Source organism: Protomyctophum parallelum, assembly GCF_964188405.1.
Source record: "Protomyctophum parallelum genome assembly, chromosome: 20".
NCBI lineage: Eukaryota > Metazoa > Chordata > Actinopteri > Myctophiformes > Myctophidae > Protomyctophum > Protomyctophum parallelum.
Window position 1 is genome coordinate 43,741,120 of NC_139718.1, and position 24,715 is coordinate 43,765,834.

Sequence of the window (24,715 nt, forward strand, 5' to 3'; positions counted from 1 at the left end):
ACTTCATGTTTTACCACTTCACCACTTTACAACCTATCTTCATATATTTGCCTCCGCAATGTAGGGGGGGCATATTAAAATATTAAAAGGATTTTATTAATATATCACAAATGCAGCTTAATTGAAACTAACTGTTGAAACAGGAGTAGATGGACAATCTTTAATGGTTTTAACTGATTCATTCTTTTCAGAATCGGAAAGACTTTATTGTCACACCTTAAGAAATAATTAACAGTAAAATAAGGGTGAAATGAATATGCCAGGGCTCCTCAAACTTTCAGTTCATTAATACAAATAAATAAACAGAATATGGCTCTATGATATCACTATATAAAAAAAGATAAACGCATAATAAAAAACTAAGGTGCTAAAAAGAAAGCATGCTTTTATAAACAATAAATACATAATGAATAAACATACAACTATCTCTACTCTTCCAACTCCCTGGCATCACCCTCACTGTTCTTGTCCTCTGGCTTGAGGTTCTTACAAAATGTGCCATGCAGTTACAACAAGCAGAAATGCATTGTGCACTGAAATGCACTGCACAGTCCCCCTCATAGTTACAACTGAATAACTTCAGAAGATAGTGTGGTGTGATGCAGCAGACAATCTCTGGTCTGGATATAAGTTCGGAGAGAGTGCTGTGCTGCGGCTCCTGTTGTCGGAGGCAGTTTTTCTGGTTCAATACTCCGAGTAGCAGTAGTAGTTCTGCAAGACTGACAAAGTGGAGAGGGCTATGGACGTTTTTGGACATCCAAGCCAACAAGGAGGACATCATCACAGCCAACTGTGAACTATTCAAGTTCATGTTCCATGGGAAATCGCACAAACGTTTTGGGGACTGGAGATTTGACATCTTCAGCAAGCGGGCCGCTATACTGGGAGTATAAAACCAGAAAAACTGCCCAGGAGCCGCAGCACAGCACTCTCTCCGAACTTATATCCAGACCAGAGATTGGCTGCTGCTGCTGCGAAGTCCATCACTGGATGTACATCCAGTGTACCACCACCAAGCTTCCATCCATAATCCAGTGCATCATGTACTGTAGTATGGACCGAAGCTTGGTGACAAAGGCTATGAGCCTGTACCGTCAATGAACAGACCCCATCACACCACACTATCTTCTGAAGTTAGTCAGTTGTAACTACTAGTCCTTACCCGTTATGAGATATTTGCCTCCCCTTGTGGCCGTGAAGGGTACTGCGCCTGGGTGCGTTTGTAATTGACTAATAAATTAATTAATAATCATTAATGTGTCAAATCGAAAAAAGGGCTTCGTTACGCCCTCCACATGCATATGGTCAATGCCTGTGTGAATGCCTGGGAGTGATTGGTGCAGGCAGTAAGGAGTTACGGCACGTTTGCAAGAACATCAAGCCAGAGGACAAGAACAGTGATGGCGATGCCAGGGAGTTGGAAGAGTAGAGATAGTTGTATGTTTATTCATATTTGTATTTATTGTTTACAAAAGCATGCTTTCTTTTTAGCACCTCCGTTTTTTATTATGTGTCTATCTTTTTTTTTATATAGTGATATAGAGCCATATTCTGTTTATTTATTTTCATGAATGAACTGAAAGTCTGAGGAGCCCTGGCACATTAATTTCACCCTTATTTTACTATTAATATTTTTTTAAGGTGTGAGAATAAAGTATTTCTGATTCTGAAAACAATAAATCAGTTAAATCCATTAAAGATTGTCCACCTACTTCTGTTTCAACAGTTAGTTTCAATTACGATGCAGTTGTGATATATTAATAAAATCCTTTTTATATTTTAATATGCCCCCCCCACCCCCACCCCCACCCCCAGCACACAAACAGAAAAGAAAACAATAAAACACCATAGACATCCATTGACATATGCATATGCTAATTAGTTATTACACATGTCTGGAACATACAAAAGCAGGCATGACCGAATTTATGGCCAGTAGTCATGTTTACTGAAAATGAATGGTTGGAACGGATTCAGCATCCCAAAAAAAACCCTATTTACCCATGTCACTAGCTCATATTGGCCAATTTTAAAATGTCCTGCTTTTAGCCTAGCCGGGTACCCCAACTTTGGTTGGCTACCACAAAGTCCCCCAAGGGAGTTGGCTTGGGGAATTTTTGTTTTGTGATAGTAGACACCTTTATGAACACATCTGTGAAGAACGCTAGTGGTAAGCATTTTCTTTTTGTTGCAGGTTTGCCACAACTTTTGCTAATTTCCCCTAACTATTCCCGCTCCTGCCGTGTCACAGTACGACCGCCTGCAGAAGCTGACGAAGGACTTCCAGCCGTTCAGGGACCTGTGGACCACGGCGTCCGACTGGCTGCGCTGGCACGAGGGCTGGCTCGGCGACCCTCTGTTGACCGTCGACGCCGAGCAGCTGGAGCGCGCCGTCCAAGACGCCTTCAGGACCATGCAGAAGTGCATCAAACACTTCAAGGACGTCCCTGGTAAGTCATGAAATCTATGGGGTACAGCCCCTATAATCAAACTAATCGATCGTAAGGATTGTAAAGATTTGAATAAAATAATTGACTTTGGGTGAAATGATAGAAACTTGTAATTTGGTTGAATACTGAAAATAGCTGATCTACAAGATCACAATGGGTTGTGATGTGACATGCTGTGAGCTTGTAGATCTGCTATTTAATGTGTCAAGTTGACATTTTCATTCGATATTTTCTGCATCAATTCGTTGACATATATGTATATCACACAAATATTCGAAACAAATAGAGATGCGCTTCTCGATTATTCGATTCATTAATAATTCCAAAAAAGCAACGGATTGTTTAGAATAGAATTGATGCAGACACTGTGTGATTCGAGGGTGATTCATTCCATAGGCACGGATGAGCAAAAGGCTTGCCGTGTTCCAAGAACACACAGAGCTTAAGAGCATTACTCACTTTCCTTTTCCAGACTGCCAGATGGTGGCTACAGATCTACTGGGCAGGGTGGAGCGGTTCCGCCCCAACGTGCCTCTGATCCAGGCCCTGAGGAGCCCGGGGATGAGGATGCGCCACTGGCAGACGCTGGGCGAGCGCGTCCGCATGCACGTCATGCCTAAGGCCAGCCTGACCTTCTCCGGCTGTCTGGAGGTCAATCCTTCTAATGATAATCTTAATACTGAGCTGACCATGTAGAAGAAGTCCAGTTGGCAATTAATAAAGCAAAGACAGGGAAAGCCACAGGCATAGAATACCTGCCCGAAGAGATCTCGACAACATCACCAATGCTATCTCACACTCTACTTTGGTCTGTTTGAAATGGGAAGAATTCCCTCTATGTGGTTCAGATCCATTATAACACCTATTTTTTTAAGTGATGACCCAAGGGTTCCCCTTAATTATAGAGGGATCGGTCTGTTGAGTACAGTTTACAAGTTATATTCCTCTATACTTAACGAAAGGCTCTGTGAATATGGAATTGAGGATTTTTTTTCTTGGATTGGAGCAGGTCGTTAGTATTGTGCAGTTAAGGGAGATACTTTTTGATAAGGTCAAACATACTTGGGCAGAAGAGATCTGGAGAAAACCAAGATTACGTACATAAATAAATAAAACATGACTATTATACTGAAAACTATGTTTTATTTAATCTGCCTAAGAAAAAAAGATCACTTTGTGCCCAGATTAGAGGAGGTATACTGCCACTTTATATTGAAACAGGTCGTTATGTTGGGCCAGATGAAGAAGATCGAATCTGCGATCTGTGATCTCAATGAAATAGAGAATGAGTATAATTTTGTGTTGTTATTTTCATGGTACGGTTAGAGAAGCGTTGTTTAATAATATAAACATATGTTAATATGATGGAAATGAATGATGCACAATCTATTAACCGTTTAGTTGAAAAATACTTTTAAAGTAGTCAAATTATCTAGAGATAGCCTGGGATCTGAGGAAAAAGGCTATGTACAGCCAGTAAGGGATATGTATGCTAGTACGCTGTATTTAGTATTATGTTTTGTTTTGTTTTGATTTGTTGTATTTGTATTTATGTATGCCATCAGCAGTATCGGTAAGAAGTGTATAACTGTTTATTGTAACTTGTGTGAAAAGGTGTCATATAATCCCATGAGGGATGGGCCACAAGGTGGCATGACACATGACATAAAATCATTCATTCATTCATTCATTCATTCTGCAGATGGGCCTGCAGAGACACATCGCTGAGGTGGAGCACGTGGCTGAGGTGGCCGCCAAAGAGTACGCCATCGAGCAGGTATAATACTAGACGCTGTCACTGTGTCTGTCTCTCTCCCGATTTAATTCCAGACATTAACCACTTCTTCAACCCTAGCCTCGGAAACCCAGACGTTTTTATTTCCAGGGAGAAAGAAATCGGCATACAGTATACAGTAGCGCAAACGTCACTCTCTCTCTCTCTGCTGATTTCTGATCATCTGCACCCTTGTTAAATTGACTATGAGCTTGTATATCTGCTATTTTTCAATATCTAAAGTATAACATAATCCTTAAAACAATCCTTTTAGTCAGCTCTGAGTCACAGTGATTTAACACCAACAAGTTACTGTGCGCGCGGCATGACCCAACCACACAGTTTGTAATGCATTTCTTCTGTCTCCTCCAACCACCATCCAGGCTCTGGACAAGATGGAGGCCGAGTGGTCGACGGTGGCGTTTGACGTTCTGCCCTACAAGGAGACGGGAAGCTACATCCTGAAGAGTCCAGACGAGGCCTCGCAGCTGCTGGACGACCACATCGTCATGACTCAGAGCATGTCTCTCTCTCCCCACAAGAAGAGCTTTGAGGAACGCATCGGCGCCTGGGAGAGGAAGCTCAGAACGGCTCAGGTGCACACACACACACACACACATGGCTTGGGGAAATAGGGGTGCCGGTATAGAGCAGCCAGATGGCAACCGTGAGTTTCCCAGTTCGATTCCGGGCTTCCCCAGAGTTAGTGAACCCATAATTGCTCCCGATGTGCAGGTTTCCTCCCTCATCGTTGTATGAATGTGTGTGTGCATGTGAACGGGTGAATGTATAATGCACAATCTATATCAAATGCACCATTTATATACCATATTGCAGGATGTGCTGGAGGAGTGGCTGACATGCCAACGGTCCTGGCTCTATCTGGAGCCCATCTTCGGCTCCGATGACATCACCCGCCAGCTGCCCGCGGAGGCCCGGAGGTACCAGAGCATGGAGCGTGCGTGGAGAGCACTGATGAAAAGTGCCTTTGAGAAGCCCCAGGTCAGTACAACACAACACAACACCACACTGCTCTGTTCTTTTAGAAGCCCCAGGTCAGTACAACACAACACAACACCACACTGCTCTGTTCTTTTAGAAGCCCCAGGTCAGTACAACACAACACAACACCAAACTGCTCTGTGCTTTTAGAAGCCCCAGGTCAGTACAACACAACACAACACAACACTGCTCTGTGCTTTGAGAAGCCCCAGGTCAGTACAACACAACACAACACCAAACTGCTCTGTGCTTTTAGAAGCCCCAGGTCAGTACAACACAACACAACACCACACTGCTCTGTTCTTTTAGAAGCCCCAGGTCAGTACAACACAACACAACACCAAACTGCTCTGTGCTTTTAGAAGCCCCAGGTCAGTACAACACAACACAACACCAAACTGCTCTGTTCTTTTAGAAGCCCCAGGTCAGTACAACACAACACAACACCACACTGCTCTGTGCTTTTAGAAGCCCCAGGTCAGTACAACACAACACAACACAACACCACACTGCTCTGTGCTTTGAGAAGTCCCAGGTCAGTACAACACAACACAACACCACACTGCTCTGTGCTTTTAGAAGCCCCAGGTCAGTACAACACAACACAACACAACACCACACTGCTCTGTGCTTTTAGAAGCCCCAGGTCAGTACAACACAACACAACACCACACTGCTCTGTGCTTTTTGAAGCCCCAGATTCAGATTTTACGGGGGCCAGTTTCGCAGGCGTCCGTAGGTGCCCTTTGAGAGCGGTTTTGAAGGTGTCAAGGGATTCACATGTCTTAATGACTGTTGGTAGGGCGTTCCACATTCTGGTGGCACAGGAGCGAAAATAATTTAGTCCCTTGTTTGTGCCGAATCTGGGTTGTACATGGTTCGTTGCACTCCCTCTGCCACAACACCACACTGCTCTGTGCTTCGAGAAGCCCCAGAGCATGCCGGAGCCTGACAACAACACTACACAACACACCACACCACACTGCTCTGTGGATTAACCTGATTACTTAGGGGCTGTTCACACCCAAGAGACAGCTGTCTCCCCGGTGTCTTCTGTGTGGCAATTCATTTTCAATGGGAGTCACATGGTTTGACGAGACAAGCTTTCTCCCTGGTCCCCTCCCCCCCCCTCCCCTCCCGTGCGTGCGTGCGTGCAGGTGATTGAGCTGTGTTCAGATGATCATCTGCTCAACAGTCTGAGGTTCTGCAACCAGCAGTTAGAGTTGGTCCAGAAAGGACTCAGTGACTACCTGGAGAGCAAGAGAGGAGCCTTCCCAAGGTACACGTATACAACTTAAGCATTATTCATAGTCTGGATTTTCGGTGGTGAGGTGACCTCCGAACTACAACATGACGTCACGAGCCGCGGTGAAGAGCAAGCCACTGCCCCAGCCCTTCTCTCTGTTTTTACTCACCACCGCTCAATGTTATTTCAGCTCCGGTGGTCACCTCAGCACCGAAAATGCACACAATGCACACTGTTAGCTTGTATAGATCGGCGATTCTTGCGCTCCATTGTACAACAAAGAATGGCTTAACCCATTCAAACTGGGAAAGCATCTGTGACATCCGGGACAACGCTCCACACGTCCCAAACTCTTCTCCCTTCTGGCTCCAAAACTGTGGAATGCACTTCCCATTGCAGTCAGAACTGCAGCATCACTCCCAATCTTCCGCCGTAGTATTTTATGTGATCTATTCCCATGCTTTTTTTGTTCTTGCTTAATGTAAGTCGCTCTGGATTAAGAGCGTCTGCTAAATGCCTAAATTGTAAAATTGTAAATTGTTGACATTCTTTCTTAAAGGGAACATTTTTAACTCAAATAATTGCTTCTAGGGGTCCCTGGAACAAAATATTATGAGATAGATAATGAATACTTCGGCGGCCGAATAGATAACATTTTGGGGGTCGTTGATATGAAAAAGTTTGAGCACCACCACCGATAGCAACACATGTTTTTCAGAAAACTGTTTGGTTTAGAAGGCATTATGTAGAATCGGCCTCATGCCTTAATGTATTGACATAAGATTGTCTAAAGGCCTATTCATACTCCAGTTTTAGGTGATGAGGTGACCACCGAAAAATTAAATAGTGTATGACGTCATGCTGCGGTGATAAGAGACTCACCGCTCACCCAAACACATGCACCTCTCTTTTTTAGTATGAATAGGCCTTCACGATGAAGACTATTATGATTCCATGGTCACAAACATCCTGTTCATAGTAGCAGTTTCTCTATTGTTTCAATCTATTGTGATCCTCTCTCTGTTATTGTGTAACTATAACGTTTCCAGTCTTGGATATTTGTAGGTTCTACTTCCTGTCAGACGATGAGCTGCTGGAGATTCTTTCTCAGACCAAAGACCCCATGGCTGTTCAGCCTCACCTACGCAAGTGCTTCGAGAACATCGCCAGGGTTCGATTTATCTTCATTTTGTTTTGTATATCTGTGTCCAGGGACGTGCAGAGAGTGTTAGAGAGGCAGGGGCTGACATCCCGTAATAGGGCACTTTTAGACAAATCACAGATCTACAAGCTCACAACGCGTTGAGAGTGTTGGGATAAATAGTAAATGGTGCACTTATAGCGCCTTTATCCAAGGCGCTTTACACAGATTGAGCATTACGTTCAGCCATACATTCATACTGTACACCGATGGAGGCGGAAACCATGCAAGGCACCAACCTGCTCATCGGGAGCAATTAGGGGACACTTCGACACTGGCTGCGTTTTTCTGATTTTTAGTGGCGTTTTTCCGTCGGTTTTCCGAAAAGCTCGCCCAGTGTGCATCCACCTTTGCTCTGGGGAAGCCCGGATTCGAACTGGGAACCCATTCGGCCACTCTACCCCTGAGCCACCCCCGCCCCTATCACCCCTGTTAGTGCAATTTGCAATTTGCAATTTAGGCAGAAATAACAATCTGTGCATTGAAACTATTATATAGGACACCAAAACAATGAACCTAGCATCTGTTTAAATAACGACGATATCTCAATTACATTCTTAACATTGTGGTCAGTCAGGAAAAACAAGAGAATGAGTATGTCTGCGTGGTCAATCCAGGCTGAATGTGGCGTGCGTGTACAAAATAATTTGAGAACAGACGGGCCGATCTGTATGAAACTTGGTGGGAATGATCAGGAGAGGATTAACTTAACCCATTTAGGGCAGGAACCCCTATTGGTGTTTTATGTTATAATTTAGCTATTGAAAAATAGCAGATCTACAAGCTTGTAGGTCTGCTATTTTTGAAAAATCATAAAAATGTGGCGCAAATCTTTGAATATATATTCTTTCAAAGTGAATGTTTTTAATTCAGGTCTAAATGGGTTAAGCATTGTAAATCATCACAATTCAACGTCATAGTGGAGGTCATAAAGCAACACAATTGGATTATTGGATCATATTTCTGGAATGTATAGAGACATACATGGAAACATGACGTGTGTGTGTGTGCTGTGTGGGGTGTGTTGCTGCATTTAATTTCTCAGCTCCAGTTCCAGCCAGATCTCCAGATAACGCACATGTACTCTGGCGAAGGCGAGGAGGTGACGTTCACGTGTCCCGTGAGGCCCAGTGGAGACGTGGAGGACTGGCTGAGAGAGGTGGAGGGCTCCATGAAGGCCAGTGTGAGGGACAACATCCAGCGCTCGCTCAGAGCCTACCCGGAGGTCTGAGACCCTGTCTGTCTGTCTGTCTGTCTGTCTGTTTGTCTGACAGACAGACACAAACCTGTGTCAAATAGTACCATTACGTACCATTATGTTTGTTTTGTTCTGTATATTCTTCAGTGGGAGGTTTCCATTTTTATAGAGGCTATGCACGTGCCCTCATCATACTCGGAAGTTAGGTGGGAACGCCCTGCTGAGTGGCAAAAAATGACTTCCTGGCCTTGACAGCCCCATACATGCATCCAAACAGAAAAGTCCTAAGCAGCGAGTGCATTCTCCGGCAGCGGCAGCAGCCACGGCGTCGCCGCCAATATTGCCGACAACACCCGCGTTTCCTCAGTGTTTCCTCTGCCACCGGCAAAAGCCTCCTAATCCGCCACAGACCGGCGGCTGCCTGCATGCTTTCTGCCACTGTTGTGTATCTTTGCCACTCGATTTACACTTTATGCATGCGCATACCCTCCAATCCAGATTTGTTTCCGCAACCTTTAATGTACAAAATGTATAGTACATTGCTTTTAGCTCAATATTTTCAGGTGCTCATTATATTGTCCCATATGGCATAATCTCTCTAGTGCCAATAAGCCAATAAAATAAACTCCAATAAGTTGTATGCTGTTTGAATCAGGTCTTATGGGACATGGTAAACTCTCCAGTGTTCATTTAACTCAGCATACAATGGGAACCAAATGGACGCATTTACTTAACACTGGGGATTATTATACAGTGTAAGCAAAGCATTGTAGCCACAGTTCGATATCAAGGTTTTGCTTGGAGAAACGTATAGCTGCTCAGTGTGTGTACATCTTTTCTGCCCCTCCAACAGAAGGCCCGTACAGAGTGGGTGTTATCGTGGCCTGGACAGGTGGTCATCGCTGGCTGTCAGGTGTTCTGGACCTGTGAGGTTTCACAGGCCCTGGAGCAGGGAGACCTGGCCAGCCGCCTCTTCCCACAGCTTCAGACACAGGTCTGGGACTCCATTGGTTCTTTCAACCATATTTTGTCCATATGGCGTCCATATTTTGGCATCATAGGCAAAAGGATTTGCAGATTTCTTTTGAAAATGGCAAGCTCACATTGTGTTGCAGTGCATACACTGCGCAGCATAGTGAGCTTAAAGAGCTTTTTCTAGCTCATTTAGAAAAAGTATGAAATAGGGCTTATATTAAAGTTTGCAAGTACAAGTAGCAATACCATGTAGAGATACTGTTAAAAGTAAAGGTCCCGTTCTCCAGATTTTACTTTAGTAAAAGCACAAAAGCATTGTCATCAAAATGTACTTACTGTACCAAACATAAAAGTACCCATTATGCCCATTTAAAATCAAATTATTTGATACTAATTAGGCTCCCGGTCCGATTCCGATCATTTGATTTTGAGACCAATACCAATCTTTCCCCATCCGATCTTTATATTTTTATATAACACTTATGCTAATGTCCTAATGTCCCAAATATCCTAATGTATGTCACTCTAGTGTAGTCTGTTGTGTTGCCTTTCAATTTTTGAAAGGCAAAATGTGACTATACTTGAATGACTGTCATTGTGTTTGTTTTCTTTCTATGAAAGCATGAAATCATAGCAAAACTAGAAAAAGTACCCTTCCGGGCACAGGTCTCCACCAGGTTATCCACAGATCCGTGCAGTTAGAGGTAAAAACACTTTTCGGCCAGTTATAGCGCCACCTTGAGGCTGAGTTGAAATTGTTCATGTGGCATTTCGTCCTCGGCCTAGTGGGAATGTGGGTGCACAATTTCACGGAAATCACGCGATGTGTTCATGATTTGCAGCATTTTGTTTGAAACTGAGCACTCCTGTGAACTTTGGAAGCCAATCTTAACCAATCAGGATGGAGTCTGATAAATCTGAAAGACCCGTTTCGTTGAATGGCTCTAGAGAGACTGTGTACCAGTTTGCGTGATGTTTGGACAAAATCTGTAGGTGTACTGTGCAAAAACTTGTTTTGCACAAAGCGGCCTCCTGGTGGCGCTATAACAGGCCGTTCTGGAAAGTTTGGGGCAGAGGTTCATGGTTGGCATCCAGGGAGTGTGTGTGCAAAATATGGCATCGAAAAACTTGTTTTGCACAAAGCGGCCTCCTGGTGGCGCTATAACAGGCCGTTCTGGAAAGTTTGGGGCAGAGGTTCATGGTTGGCATCCAGGGAGTGTGTGTGCAAAATATGGCATCGACCGGGTTAACGGTGGCCGAGATTAGCTGTTCACGGACACACGGACACACGGACACACGGACGGACGGAGTGCAAAACATACTCTCCCCACATGCCTTCGGCCTGGTGGAGACAATAACGATGTATTTGTTAATTGAATAAAGCTATATTTAGAGCTGATGTTTTGTGGTTGTCTGGCGGTTTGGTGTATAGCTGGAAGACTTGGTGCGGCTGGTGAGAGGGCGTCTGAGCGGGATGCAGAGGGCTGTACTGTCTGCTCTCATCGTCACAGAGGTCCATGGCAAGGACGTTGCGGCCAAGCTGCTGCAGGAGAACGTCTCCAGTGTGAATGACTTCGAATGGATCAGTCAGCTCAGGTACCGGTACTCACTATATACTAACTGCGTTTATTGTTTGTTTATAGTATACCAGTGGGTTCCCAAACTTTTTAATGTCAAGGACCCCCGAATTGACACTCATTAGACCCCCATTAGAAAATATATGCCAAGGAAGCCCCATGTTAAGGGAAGATTTTTACGTATCTGTCAGTGATTTTCCCCGATTTTCATTTAAAGGACCCCCAGGTTTGACCTGAATTAGGCTACGTACCACCATTTAATTAATGGCATTTCTATCTCTGGGCCCCCAATTATTATATTGTAAAATCAAAGTAAATTTTACTCTGAGAGTGTACAAATGAAACCAAATGGACCCGTTAGGTTCCAGTTGTACACTCGGGTTGGGACCCACACCTTTTGAATGGGCATTAGTCATTTGGTCTCTCTGGCAGGCGACCAGCTTTTGAATGGCTGCATTATATCTTTGGTCCGACATACTAAAGGGCAGTCCATATTCTCTCCGACCACCAAACTTTTCGTCGGAAAGCTCCGGTACAACTACAACATGACGTCACTTGCAACTTCTGAAACGCATTTCTCCGAATTTTTGTTCTGAAAGCTGCACTCCCAGATGTTGTGACTCTCCGAACTCTACTTCGGAGAAAAAAATAAAAGTCTGATCTTTCCGACGAAAAGTTCGGTGGTCGGAGACAGTATGGGCTGCCCTTAACAGTCCGACACGCAATAGTCAATAGTCTGACACCCTATACCCCAAACCCTAACCTATAACCCTAACCGCACACGCAGTCTTAACCGGCAACGCATGTCGGAGCCACGGGTGAGTCTTAACCCGCCACGCATGTCGGACTATAACCCCCCTTTTGAATCCCGTCATAAAAGTTATGGATTCCATCTTTAACAAACCATATGGTATTCACTTTGCAGATATTACTGGACCAGAGATGAGCTGTACGTGCGAGCAGTGAATGCAGAGTTCTTGTATGGATACGAGTATCTGGGCAACTCTGGACGTCTGGTTATCACACCGCTCACTGACAGGCACGTCTTTGACGTATTAGCTAAAGATTAAAACCATGAACTCCTTATTCTGAGACTGTTTTTTTTTTGGGGCATTTTTTGTTCCATTTTGTACACTCTGGCGGCCCTATATTTGGCACTATAGGGCTGTATTTTGCGTGTCTTAAGTACCAGGTCTTATTCCCTAACTTGAGTAAACTAAAGACCTGGAGGCGTGATCAATGCTCTTTTGGCCACTCAGAATAGCCAAATGGCATTGATCACGTCTCCAGGTCTTTAGTTTACTCAAGTTAGGGAATAAGACCTGGTACTTAAGACACGCAAAATACAGCCCTATGCCTTATGCCTAATCTTATTACGCATTTACTGCATTTATTTATTTGGAAAACATGTATTTATTGCTCAAGACATGAGCAACAGTTTTTAGGCCAGTCCAGACTCCACACCAATGCAACTCCTTGCAACAAAACAGTTTTAAGGCCAGTCCCCAATGCAACTCCTTGCAACTGCCATTGGGGATTAATCATTGCAATTAAGGAGTTGCAAGTACAGTAGTTGGCATATTGCAGGAGTTGCATTATTGTGGACTGGCCTTAAATGAACACTCAGGATTTTACCGTGTCCTGTTAAACGCTTCAGCTGATTACCTGAAAACTAGGGATGTCTCAATCACGTTCTTTGGCTCCCGGTCTGATTCCGACCTATGCTGAAAACCTACTCCATCTCCTTGCAGATGCTACCTGACCCTGACCGGCGCTCTGCACCTGAAGTTAGGAGGCGCGCCGGCCGGTCCGGCAGGGACGGGAAAGACGGAGACCACCAAAGACCTGGGCAAGGCCCTGGCCGTCCAGACGGTGGTCTTCAACTGCTCCGACCAGCTGGATGTCATTGCCATGGGCAAGTTCCTCAAGGGCCTGGCCAGGTGGGCATGCTTTGACAATGGAGAGGGCCACTATAGTTCCAATGTAGTATCAGCGGTAAACAGTAGAAAAGGAAGTGGCCCAAGTTCTTTCCAAAATGGCGTGCGTGCACAGAGCCCATTATGATCAGTTTCCATGTTCCGTTCCAGCTCCGGGGCCTGGGCGTGCTTTGACGAGTTTAACCGTATCGACGTGGAGGTGCTCTCTGTGGTGGCACAACAGATCACCACCATCCAGAAAGCTCTACAGCAAAGAGTGAGTCACAAACGGATCACCAGCATCTAGCCACAATTTGCAACTCTAGATTATTTTAATCTAGAGTTGCAATACCCTCCATTGACTCCCCACTCATCCAATTTGCGATCTGCTTGTATTAAACGACGTTAAACTCATCAACATTGCAGCTCTAGGCCAAACTTGAATGATCCTCTTTCAATCTGCCAAGCTTTTGTTTCATAAAAAGCCACCGTAGACATGTTATGAGCTACTTTCTGTCAAGAATTTCTGTGCAGGTGGTGATACTGTTGGAGTTTGGAAGCACTCGTCGAAGTCACTGAACGGCCCATGCGTACTACCTGTTTCAAATTTGCACATAATGCAGGAGGCAGAAGCGCGACCCATTAATAAAATCGAGTGCTTCCAAACTCCAACACTTTTTTCTTTTTTATGTCCACCACAATGCTTTTCCAATGGGAGTCACATGGTTTGACCAAACATTTGGGTTTGATGGTGTTCTGTTTGTTGGTGTTCTGAACATGTATTTTCTGTTCATTAAAGAGCTGGAGAGACATGGAGACCTCTGTTACTGAACACACACTCTATATCAATGATTGCTTTTAGAATATAGTGATTTAACCTTTTAACAAAAAATATCACTTTTAAACAGTTACTCTACGAAAAATGCCAACATGTTTCGACTGGTCTACGTTCATTTCCCGCTGATCCTAGACGAACCATACACTTTTAAGATATTTTAATCTCACGTGAGCACCCGGTTGGCTTCTGTGTTTTTAGTTGTTTTTAATTGTTGCTGTTTTTCCAGGCAGAGCGCTTTGTGTTTGAAGGTGCGGAGATCCCTCTCGTTGCATCCTGTGCTGTTTTCATCACCATGAACCCTGGTTATGCCGGCCGCACTGAACTGCCGGACAACCTCAAGGTTCTCAGCTGGAAATAGATTTCCAATGTACAGTACATGTGTTCAGTTCAGTGTTGGAGATACTGGTTGTTTTACACGCGTGCTTCGGCCGTCTACCTCCACAGGCCCTGTTCCGTCCTGTGGCCATGATGGTACCGGACTATGCGATGATTGCAGAGATATCCCTCTACTCGTTTGGCTTCAGCGATGCCAAAGTCCTCTCCAAGAAGATCACCATCACCTTCAAGCTCTCCTCTGAACAGCTCAGCTCTCAGGTAGGAACCCAGAACACTTCTATGCCTGATAAGTAACATGTTGGATAATTTCTATGTACGGTATGTACGTTTAACATAATTTATGCTGCAAATCTGACTTGGTGGGATTGGTGTAAATTGAGCTGGCAAGAAGAGACAAGAGTATTTGCATAGCTATGTATTTCACATATACAGTTCAAGGATATGGAAAGAGCAGCAGTGAATGTATAGAGGATTAATGGGTGATTCTTAATGTTGGGACCTTTCTGTAATTATGATATAAAATATAGATACTATTATGTGTTGACGTGTCTTGTGTTTTTAAAATGCAGGATCACTATGACTTTGGTATGAGAGCTGTGAAAACTGTGATCTCAGCTGCTGGAAATCTGAAGAGAGAAAATTCCGACGTGAATGAGGTGAGGTCGTATTCCTGTTTTGTTTTGTTTTGTTCTGTGCTCTGAAGTACTGTAGCTTCTATGGAAATCTTTAAAATGCATTAAGGCTCAGTCCTTGTTCAGCCAACCTGGGTTTGAATCCAGTCGTAGTAGTCGTAGTAAATGATAAATGATTCATTTACACACACACACACACACACACACACACACACACACACACACACACACCGATGATGGGGGAAACCATGCAAGGCACCAACCTGCACATCGGGAGCAATTTGGGGTTCAGAGTCTTGCTCAAGGACACTTCGACGCAAACTCTGGGGGAGCCCGGGTTCAAACTGGGAACCTTGCGGTTGCCATCCAGCTACTCTACCCCTGAGCCACCGCCACCACTAAAGTAAATAAGTAAATGTATAATGAATATATATGTATAATACATATTAACCAATGTTGCCGTAAATAAGTAAATGTATAATAAAACATAACCAACGTTGCCGCGGTCCGTGGCGACCCAAAGGCCGCTCAACCGCCATGCCGGACGTGCGTCTGGTCCCCCCGGCGACCCGGTGGCTTTGCCCCGCCGGCCTCGGCTCGCCTTATTGGGGGCCCGCACCACGCCGCGTCCGGCCGCTTGTCTCTGGGTCCCGGTCGGAACCTATCTCTGAGGCCCCTCCGCCCGGACGGGGTCGCCCTACACCACGTGTACCCAAAGTTCTGAATACCTACTTGTACCAGCTACTGTTCTTTCTTGACCCCACAGGAGGTGATCTGCCTGCGGGCCATCAGAGACGTTAACGTGCCCAAGTTCCTCCAGGACGACCTGAAGCTCTTCAACAGCATCGTGTCGGACCTCTTCCCCGGAATCAAAGAGGAGCCCGTCGACTACGGCACCTTAGAGGAGTCCATACGGAATGTCTGTGCCCAGAAAAACCTCAAAGACGTGGACGGTCAGTGTCTTAACTGATTTGTTTGTCCCTATTTTGGGCAGAACAAGGGAGACCTTTACTAATCGCGTGGGGGAAATTCAGTTTCAGGTTCACCCAGCTACTGACTGGCTGGTCATTATGGTTATGTCGGAGTCATGCCGAACTCCATGTATGGTATAGTTGCGTCCAAGTCATAGTGACGCCCGCCGGTTGACCCATTAGCCATTTCCTTATAGGATAGCAGATCTAAAAGCTCACAAAGAGTTGCTTCACAATGCAGTGTGAGCTTGTATTTTGGCAATTATTGAATAACCGTGTAAATAATAAATATATCTGTTCTCTGTTGAGGCTGTATAGATGACAATATTGTGATGTGTGTCTTCTACCTGACAGGATATGTTACTAAGTGTATTCAGTTGTTTGAGACCACTGTGGTCAGACATGGTCTGATGTTGGTGGGGCCGAGTGGATCTGGGAAAACCAAGGTGAGTGAGTGTCTCTTACCCATCCATCCCCATGTACTGTAGGGGTCGCTGAGCAAGTTCCAGGGGGTCCACAGCTAAATGATAGTCAGGAACAAAATGGACCCTTATGGGTCTGTAACTCTGAAAGTGTATAAATGGAACCAAATGGACCGACTTAACAGTGATTTTACAATATAAATTGGGGTCCCAGAGATATAGAAATGCCATTAAATGGGGATCCGTAGCCTAATGCATGCCAAACTGGGGGTACTTCAAATCCAAAATTGGTTGAGAGTCACTGCTACCTAGAGCCATAAACAAATTCTCTCATGGGGGTCCGTAGCATAGCATTGTGGCATTGTGACGATTATGCTGAACAGTTGCGATTATCTAAAATGATTGCGATTAGACGGTTAGCCTACAGTATGTCATAATAAGTGACTGGCCTAGTATTCACCATGTTTATGTCTAGTTCAACAGAAGTGATATATTACAATGTACATTGTAACTGTCGATAAGAATATCACATACTGTATTTAAACTGCTGCTGGGCAATGGGCTATATGCATGCACGCCATTTTGAAAAGAACTTGGGCCCCTTCCCTACTTCCTTCACAGGTGTTACCAACTTACCGCTGATACTAATGAAGGCTCTGTTCCATTCTGGTCAAACAGAGTCAGGGTGCTGCGATTGTGAATGTTGGCCGCTCACTGGAAACACTCTGTTACACCAGTGGGTCTCAAAGTGTCCTTGAATGGGTTCCAAATGGCCCCGTGCGGGTGTGTAACTCTGAGAATGTACAAATGGATTACGGGTCCGAGTTATGGGGGAGGGTCCTTGGAAAAGAAAAAGTTTGAGAACCACTGCACGCCTAAATGGAACAGAGCCTTAATTTGTATCAGTGGTAACACCTGTGAAGGAAGTAGGGAAGCGGCCCGGAAGTAGGAAGAGTAATTCTGTGTGCATATAGTCTCGTGTAGCCTCGTGTAATCTCCTAATGCTATATAGAGTCTGGAACTATAGCCCCCGTGAGCTGAGTAAGGAAGCTGCGTTTCCGTTCACGAAGATATATTTTAAAATATCTTTACATTTTATTTTTGTATTTTCTTTTCCGCTCAGCAACAAGCTATATATGCTTAGATGATTTCATTGATTTCTATTTATATTAGAATACATTTGTGCGACTGTAAAGACGAAACGGAAGTGGGGAAGAGGCTCCACTTTATATTTTATATTATATTATATTTATATTTTACTCATGACGGCTCTTCCGTTGGTCAAGACTGTATGATTTGGAAATTGCGAGAGTCAACAGTCTGGTAACGCGAGACTAGTGTGCATAATATACAGAGTGTGTTGTGACAATGACAGTGCTGTCAGTGTTGTTTTCGTCGACTAAAACTAAGACTAAATCTTTTCGTCGACTACCTATTTTCACTGACAAAACAAATGGAAACTAAATGAAAACTAAGCTACGATGACTAAAACTAAGACTAAATATACTGACAATTTCGTCGACAAATAAAAACTAGACTAAATGTTAGGAAGGGACTAGTGGACAAGAGATCCAGTATAAGTCATTTTACACTTGGTTGCATGCTGAAAATAGCTGATCGCGTTGCGACGTGTTGGGAGATTGTAGATCGGCTATTTTCAGCAAGTGTAAAAACACTCGGCATCAAGACCCGCCAAAATACATTTTAGTCGACTAAATCAACTGTAGATTTAGTCGACTAAAATCTTATGACATTTAGTCGACTAAAACTAGACTAACACTAAGACATTCCAGGTGACTAAAATGTGACTAAAACTGCCAAAAACAACACTGTGTTGACAGTGTTATGAGATACTAGGAGCAGCCATGACGGCTCTGGAGGGCCAGCCCTCTGTGAGTGGCGGCGTGTACCGAGCGGTCCAGACGTACGTCCTCAACCCCAAGTCTGTCACCATGGGACAGCTCTACGGCCACTTCCACCCGCTCACACACGAATGGTATGGAAGTGAACGTTTTGTTTCTTTCTTCATACTTTCCGGTGTCTGTTTTTTATGTGTGTGTGCGTGTGTGTGTGTGTGTGTGTGTGTGTGTGTGTGTGTGTGTGTGTGTGTGTGTGTGTGTGTGTGTGTGTGTGTGTGTTTAAAAATAATGGAAAAATGTAAGGAAATAGGCAAGACGAATGAACCTGGGTTGTTGATAGAAAGATTCCATATATACCTGGATAAGAGTGAGTTGTGCAGTCATACAGTTGTGCAATGACACTGTTAGTTTGCCAAACGTCTTCATATTATTAATAATAAGTACAAACACCTCCACTTCTCCATGGAGAATATCCCAATGTATGACTGAATGAACGGACCATTGTAAAGCGCTTTGAGTACTTAGAAAAGCACTATAAAAATGCACTTCACCCGTCTCTGCAGGACGGACGGCATCCTGTCGTCTCTCGTCCGCGGAGGCGTGGCGTCCGCGGGCGAGGAGAGGAGGTGGTACATGTTTGACGGGCCGGTGGACGCCGTGTGGATCGAGAACATGAACACCGTTCTGGACGACAACAAGAAACTCTGCCTGAGCTCTGGAGAGATCATCAAACTCACTGACGTAAGGACTTCTTGGGCATGTCATTGATGGGAGATCTTTAAAACAAAAATGCGTGTCGAAATGTGTTTAAATAGCAGATATACAGGCTCATAAACCTGTCGCAACACCATCCAGGCATATTTTTTCAGTTTGCAGTAGACTAGATGTCTGTCTGTCTGTCTGTCTGTCTGTCTGTCTGTCTGTCTGCAGCTAATCTTCCAAACCGCTGGACCAATCGGTGCCAAATCATGTATTGTCCACATTGCCAGTTAGGCAGTTTTATTTCCATAATAATGTATGTTTATTTTAACTTTTTTAAATATTTAACTTTCCTTTATTCTAAAAGGAAAGTTAAATATTTAAAAAAGTAAAAAAAGTCAATGGGGCTCTGATTGGGCTGACACCGTGCCCATATTTGGAGGTCACATATCATCAATTTGTCTGACTGTCTGCAGATCCCAGGAGCCACAGGATTCGATTTGAAGTGTACAACGTTATGGGATTGCTATTAGTGTCATTGTCGTTCTCTGTCAAGTCTCAAAACATTGCGAAACCTCCCCGCAGTCGATGACCATGATGTTCGAGGTGCAGGACTTGGCGGTGGCGTCCCCAGCGACCGTCTCTCGCTGTGGAATGGTGTACCTGGAGCCCAGTATTCTGGGCCTCGCGGCCTTCACAGAGTGCTGGCTGAAAACGCTGCCCGAGACCCTGAAGCGACACACCGAGCAGCTCAACTCCCTCTTCAGCACCTTCCTACAGGTAAGAATGACACAGCTCATGGATTGAAGTCCTCGGTCGCCACGACGGAATTCATTCGATTCAGTCTTTGGGATTCCACAGCAGCAGCAGTACTGTATGTCTTCCATAGAAGCATCTCTTGTACTGGAAATAGCCGATCCACAGTACAAGCTACAAGCAACACGTTGCAGCGCGACGTGTTGTGAGCTTGTAGATCGTCTATTCAAATCATGGGATAAAAATGTAAGATAAAAATAAATGTGTGGCATTGGTTAATTGGCATAATGACTCAATTGGGAGAAAAGTGGAAAAAAGTGGTCAAATATTTGGCTACTACACACATTTTTTGTGTAAAAGACATTTATGTTCGATATCTTGTGTCGGGGCCTTTTTCCGTTTTCTTCTCTTTGCTCAGGCTTCCATCACGTTTGTGCGTGAGTCCGTGAAGGAGGTCATCACCTCTATGGACAGTAACCTGACCTTCAGTCTGCTGAAACTAATGGACTGCTTCTTCAGCCCCTTTGTCCACAGAGAGGTGTGTCTGCAACTTACAAATCTCCCACATTAAAGTACACCGTGAATAATGCGTTTTACCCTGCTCAAGCACCTGTGAGATTCTAGAAGTATAGTGAAAATAACCGATCTACAAGCTTGCAATGCTGTGTGAAGCAACACATTGTGCACTTGGTAGATCTGCTATTCCCACCAGTATTGGGTCCCCGGGGCAAACGTCCATAATCTCTCTTATTTTGGGTTTCGACCAGAAATGACTCATGGTTTGGGGGAACCACCATTGCTCTAAACAACGTGTTGTGTTGTGTTTAGGTGGACAGACCACGTCCCCCAGAAGACAAGGTGAAACGCCTGGAGGAGCTGCTGGAACCCTGGTTCATCTTCTCCCTGGTGTGGAGTGTGGGGGCCACGGGGGACGCCGCCAGCCGCCAGCGCTTCAGCGCCTGGCTCCGTGACAAAATGACAGCGGAGAAGGTTAGACCGCCAACTCAGGGTCACTGCTTTGAGGATTGCATGCTTAAAATGAACGAATGGCTTAATCCGATCTTTGTTCAGTGAGACACATCTGATCAAAAATGTATAGGCTGAAGCTTGTAGCTTATTAATGCCTATCGTTTATTACATATTAACGATTTGTTGATTAATGTAACAAATTAGTCAAATCATGCAACAACAAAAAAAACATCAACGTTTTTAAGGTCAACCACATAAACGGTTTTGTCCCAAGGAGTCCCTACCGGTGTGGTTTGGGCTCAACACTCCCATCGGTTTGTCAACTAATCGAGGGCAGGCCTAGTGTGATTTATGATTATACGTCATTTTGTTTCATAGATGCAATATTTCCAAGTGTTATTTACAGATGAATCAAAACCGTGTTTGTAATTCAAGTGTAATTGAGTATCCTGAAAAGCACTCTATAAATGAAATATGTTAACATTGACAACTGTTTCCTGGCACACAATGCATACAGTCTCTCCAAAATCCATAGAAAGGGTCATGTTTTTCAACATACAAATGGACTGAAAGGTATAATTCCGCAGGAACAAGCGGAACTAGAAAATTGCAAGTGTGGTTTCACTTTCCCTCGAGCAGTATGATGATGATGTATCACAGAACACACATAGAAGTCATATAGGGCTTAAAAGGTTTATGCAGAATAAAAAAGTGTATCTGGAATAAACTCGGGCAATTACTATTACATAAAGACATCAGAACATCACACAGAGCTCAGTGGAAATGAGGCGTTACTGTTAAGTTCTGTGTGTAACTGAGCATATGTTTTATGCCTAGCTTTGCAATAGTATATTGTGTTCATACTAAATGTATATCTTTCCTGCAGATCAAGCTGTGTTTTCCAGAGCAAGGTCTGGTTTATGACTACAGGCTTGATGATTCTGGGATCAGTAACCTGACGGAGGATGAAGATGAGGAAGACAAGGGGGGGAAAGTAAGCAGATAATAATGCTGAACATTTACACGCAGATATTATGACGCAACAAATTAGTTTTAACGATCAACCGGTGTAAGAAGGATGGATGGATGTAACCAGGGATGGATCTACCATATGGGCACTTTGGGCACGTGCCCCCAAAAAAAGAAAGAAATAATCTTCTTTTTGTTTTGCTCCACAGACATTTTCCCTGCTAATCCGAATGAAATAAATGGTGTCTAAAAAGATTAGTGTTTTATTGTTGGTGAGAAGGCAGCTGAAAAGTGCAATTGTGTGTAAAGCAGCAACAATGCGCTAGATTGGCTGTCACTCTGCGGGGGGTAGGCGACCGGAAATAGGCCAATATAACGGCATAAAAACGGCCCAAGACTTACGTGTGCATGTGAAGGGGGGGGGGCCCTTCGAGCTTCAGTGCCCAGGGGCCTTCAGAGGTGTTAATCCGTCCCTGGATGTACAGTAACAGTTTGATTGTCTCTGTGTTCTATAGGTTCAGTGGGTCAGTTGGATGAAGTACGCCAAAAGTGTGATAATCACCCCAGAAATGGATTACGCTGACATCGTCGTGCCAACCCCAGACACGGTCAGAATGTCCTTCCTCATGGACATGCTGTTGTCCAATACGAAACCTGTGAGTACTGAATAACAATTGTCCCCGCCCCGGACCCCACTTTGGGAACCACTGCCTTCTGTGCAGTGTGTGATTTCGTAGACTAATACGATGACGAAAAATGTTCGTCGACTACCTTTTTTCACAGACGAAAACTAAATGGAAACTAAATGAAAACTAAGCTATGATGACTAAAACTAAGATTAAATATATTGACAATTTCGTCAAGAAATAAAAACTAGACTAAAATGTTTGGAAGGGACTAGTGGACAAGAGATCTAAACTAAATGAGAACTATTCAAAAGACTATGACTAAAACTAAAATAAAAAACAACACTTTTGTGTGTGTGTGTGTGTGTGTGCCAGGTGTTGTGTGTTGGACCGACTGGCACTGGGAAGACGCTGACCATCTCAGACCATCTGCTGAACAACACGCCTGCTGAATACATCTCACACTTCCTCATGTTCTCAGCGCACACCTCCGCCAACCAGACTCAGGATTACATCGACAGCAAGCTGAACAAAAGGTAACAGTATATAGGAACGATATGAAGGGTCTCCACCTGATTGAACAGAATCTAGTGTACAACAAAATTATTTGGACTCGGTCAACAGTACGGCAAGACCAGCCTAGAGGTGTGCATAGTTGAGCTGCGTGGTTTTACCATCAAATAACAACATGTCAATTAACACAATCCACGCCGAAAAACGTAACCTGTTAGTCTCGGCAAGCGCCAATAAACTTAAGTTACGTTAATTCAGTTGTATAGATGTTTTGATCCGATCTAGTCGAAAGGCTACTCACATTAGCTTCGGATGGCTATCTCTTGTTAGCCATAACACTGGACTGCGCTATCTTTATTTACGCGTGCACCCATATGCTCGCGTACACACACGCTTTCAGTCGCTTTTATCTCCAATTTCCCATCCCAGGCAACATTTCTGGTCAAAACAACGCTTATTGCACAGAGCATAGTGATCGCTGTAATGGCGCCAGCCTGAACTTCTCATCAGCTAGTGAGAGATCAATACCTAATCCGACAACACACACACACACCATTCAGTCAACATCCAGTTCCGGTCGTGGTGTTTTGGATCTTCAAAATAAGGGTTGAACGTGGGGGATATCCTGGCATATAGTAATCATTCTTTAATTAATGCTGGCAGCCAAACGGATCATTGTTGGGGCTTTTTATGCTTTTATTGATAGTATACAGTAAGTAGAGAGAGAGATGGGGAGAGAGAGATGGGGTGTACGTACACGCAGCAACGGCCGTCGGGATCGGGACTCGAACCCGTGTATTGTTGTCAGTCTACATTGGAGCCTAGGTAGCGCCTAGCGGTCCGGGTCAGCTTGTCAGATATTGAGTTAAAACTCTACAATGAAGTTTCATGGACTTCATGGTCTTGTGATTTGGTGATGATAGAGTGTTTTCAGTCATTGGACATTGTGCATACGCACACACACACACACACACACACACACACACACACACACACACACACACACACACACACACACACACAAACACGGACGGATTAACCCCCATGACAGCCCTTTGGACGGTAATGTTTTTGATAATAACCACCATAAAAAAAGTCACGAAACCAGTTCTAGAACCAAATTATTTTGGTGGAAAAGGGGCCACACACACACACACACACACACACACAGCTGCTTTAAATAATAGTTTAGTTAGTTAATAATAAATTAGTTAGTTATAATAGTTGTATCTCGACTAATGACACACGTCACACACATACTGTACAGTACTTATGCGTTTGTTCCAGGCGTAAGGGTGTGTTTGGGCCTCCTCTGGGAAAGAAGTTGATCTTCTTCATAGATGACGTGAACATGCCCATGTTGGAGACCTATGGAGCGCAGCCTCCCATCGAGTTGCTGCGCCAGTGGATGGACCACGGAGGATGGTACGACAGGAAACACATCGGTGAGAGAGGCCGTGATGACTGCGTCGACTAATACTGTGGCGAATTTTTTTTCCGTCGACTAGCTATTTTTCACTGACGGAAACTAAATGGAAATGAAAACTACATAAGCTATGATGATTCAAACTAAGATTAAATATATTGACAATTTCGTCAACAAATAAAAACTAAACTAAAATGTCAGGAAGGGACTAGTGGACAAGAGATCCAGTTGCCTTTTTTCACTTGGTTGCATGCTGAAAACAGCATATCTACAAGCTCAAAAGGGGTCGCAGTGCGACGCATTTTGAGCTTGTAGATCAGCTACTAATTTAGACTGAAGTAATTAAAGCGGGTCATGTTT

At 44.2% G+C, this 24,715-nt stretch overlaps 1 protein-coding gene across 1 annotated transcript in view; it reads left to right on the forward strand.

Moving 5' to 3' along the window:
* LOC310877802 (dynein axonemal heavy chain 1-like) overlaps positions 1–24,715 on the forward strand; it is a gene marked incomplete at both ends in the record, with an annotated part of 114,639 nt that overhangs the window by 19,680 nt on the left and 70,244 nt on the right. Inside the window, 27 exons of the mRNA XM_083791751.1 lie at positions 2,252–2,450; positions 2,923–3,101; positions 4,153–4,227; positions 4,608–4,820; positions 5,062–5,226; positions 6,384–6,505; positions 7,538–7,643; positions 8,719–8,898; positions 9,725–9,865; positions 11,279–11,442; positions 12,349–12,462; positions 13,175–13,363; positions 13,511–13,616; positions 14,404–14,517; positions 14,622–14,771; positions 15,083–15,169; positions 15,912–16,098; positions 16,471–16,562; positions 18,380–18,534; positions 18,961–19,138; positions 19,682–19,876; positions 20,271–20,390; positions 20,681–20,842; positions 21,708–21,815; positions 22,306–22,446; positions 22,792–22,952; positions 24,217–24,374. Coding sequence (XP_083647877.1) covers positions 2,252–2,450; positions 2,923–3,101; positions 4,153–4,227; positions 4,608–4,820; positions 5,062–5,226; positions 6,384–6,505; positions 7,538–7,643; positions 8,719–8,898; positions 9,725–9,865; positions 11,279–11,442; positions 12,349–12,462; positions 13,175–13,363; positions 13,511–13,616; positions 14,404–14,517; positions 14,622–14,771; positions 15,083–15,169; positions 15,912–16,098; positions 16,471–16,562; positions 18,380–18,534; positions 18,961–19,138; positions 19,682–19,876; positions 20,271–20,390; positions 20,681–20,842; positions 21,708–21,815; positions 22,306–22,446; positions 22,792–22,952; positions 24,217–24,374 — 3,961 coding nt within the window. The remainder of the gene's footprint in view (positions 1–2,251; positions 2,451–2,922; positions 3,102–4,152; positions 4,228–4,607; positions 4,821–5,061; positions 5,227–6,383; positions 6,506–7,537; positions 7,644–8,718; positions 8,899–9,724; positions 9,866–11,278; positions 11,443–12,348; positions 12,463–13,174; positions 13,364–13,510; positions 13,617–14,403; positions 14,518–14,621; positions 14,772–15,082; positions 15,170–15,911; positions 16,099–16,470; positions 16,563–18,379; positions 18,535–18,960; positions 19,139–19,681; positions 19,877–20,270; positions 20,391–20,680; positions 20,843–21,707; positions 21,816–22,305; positions 22,447–22,791; positions 22,953–24,216; positions 24,375–24,715) is intronic.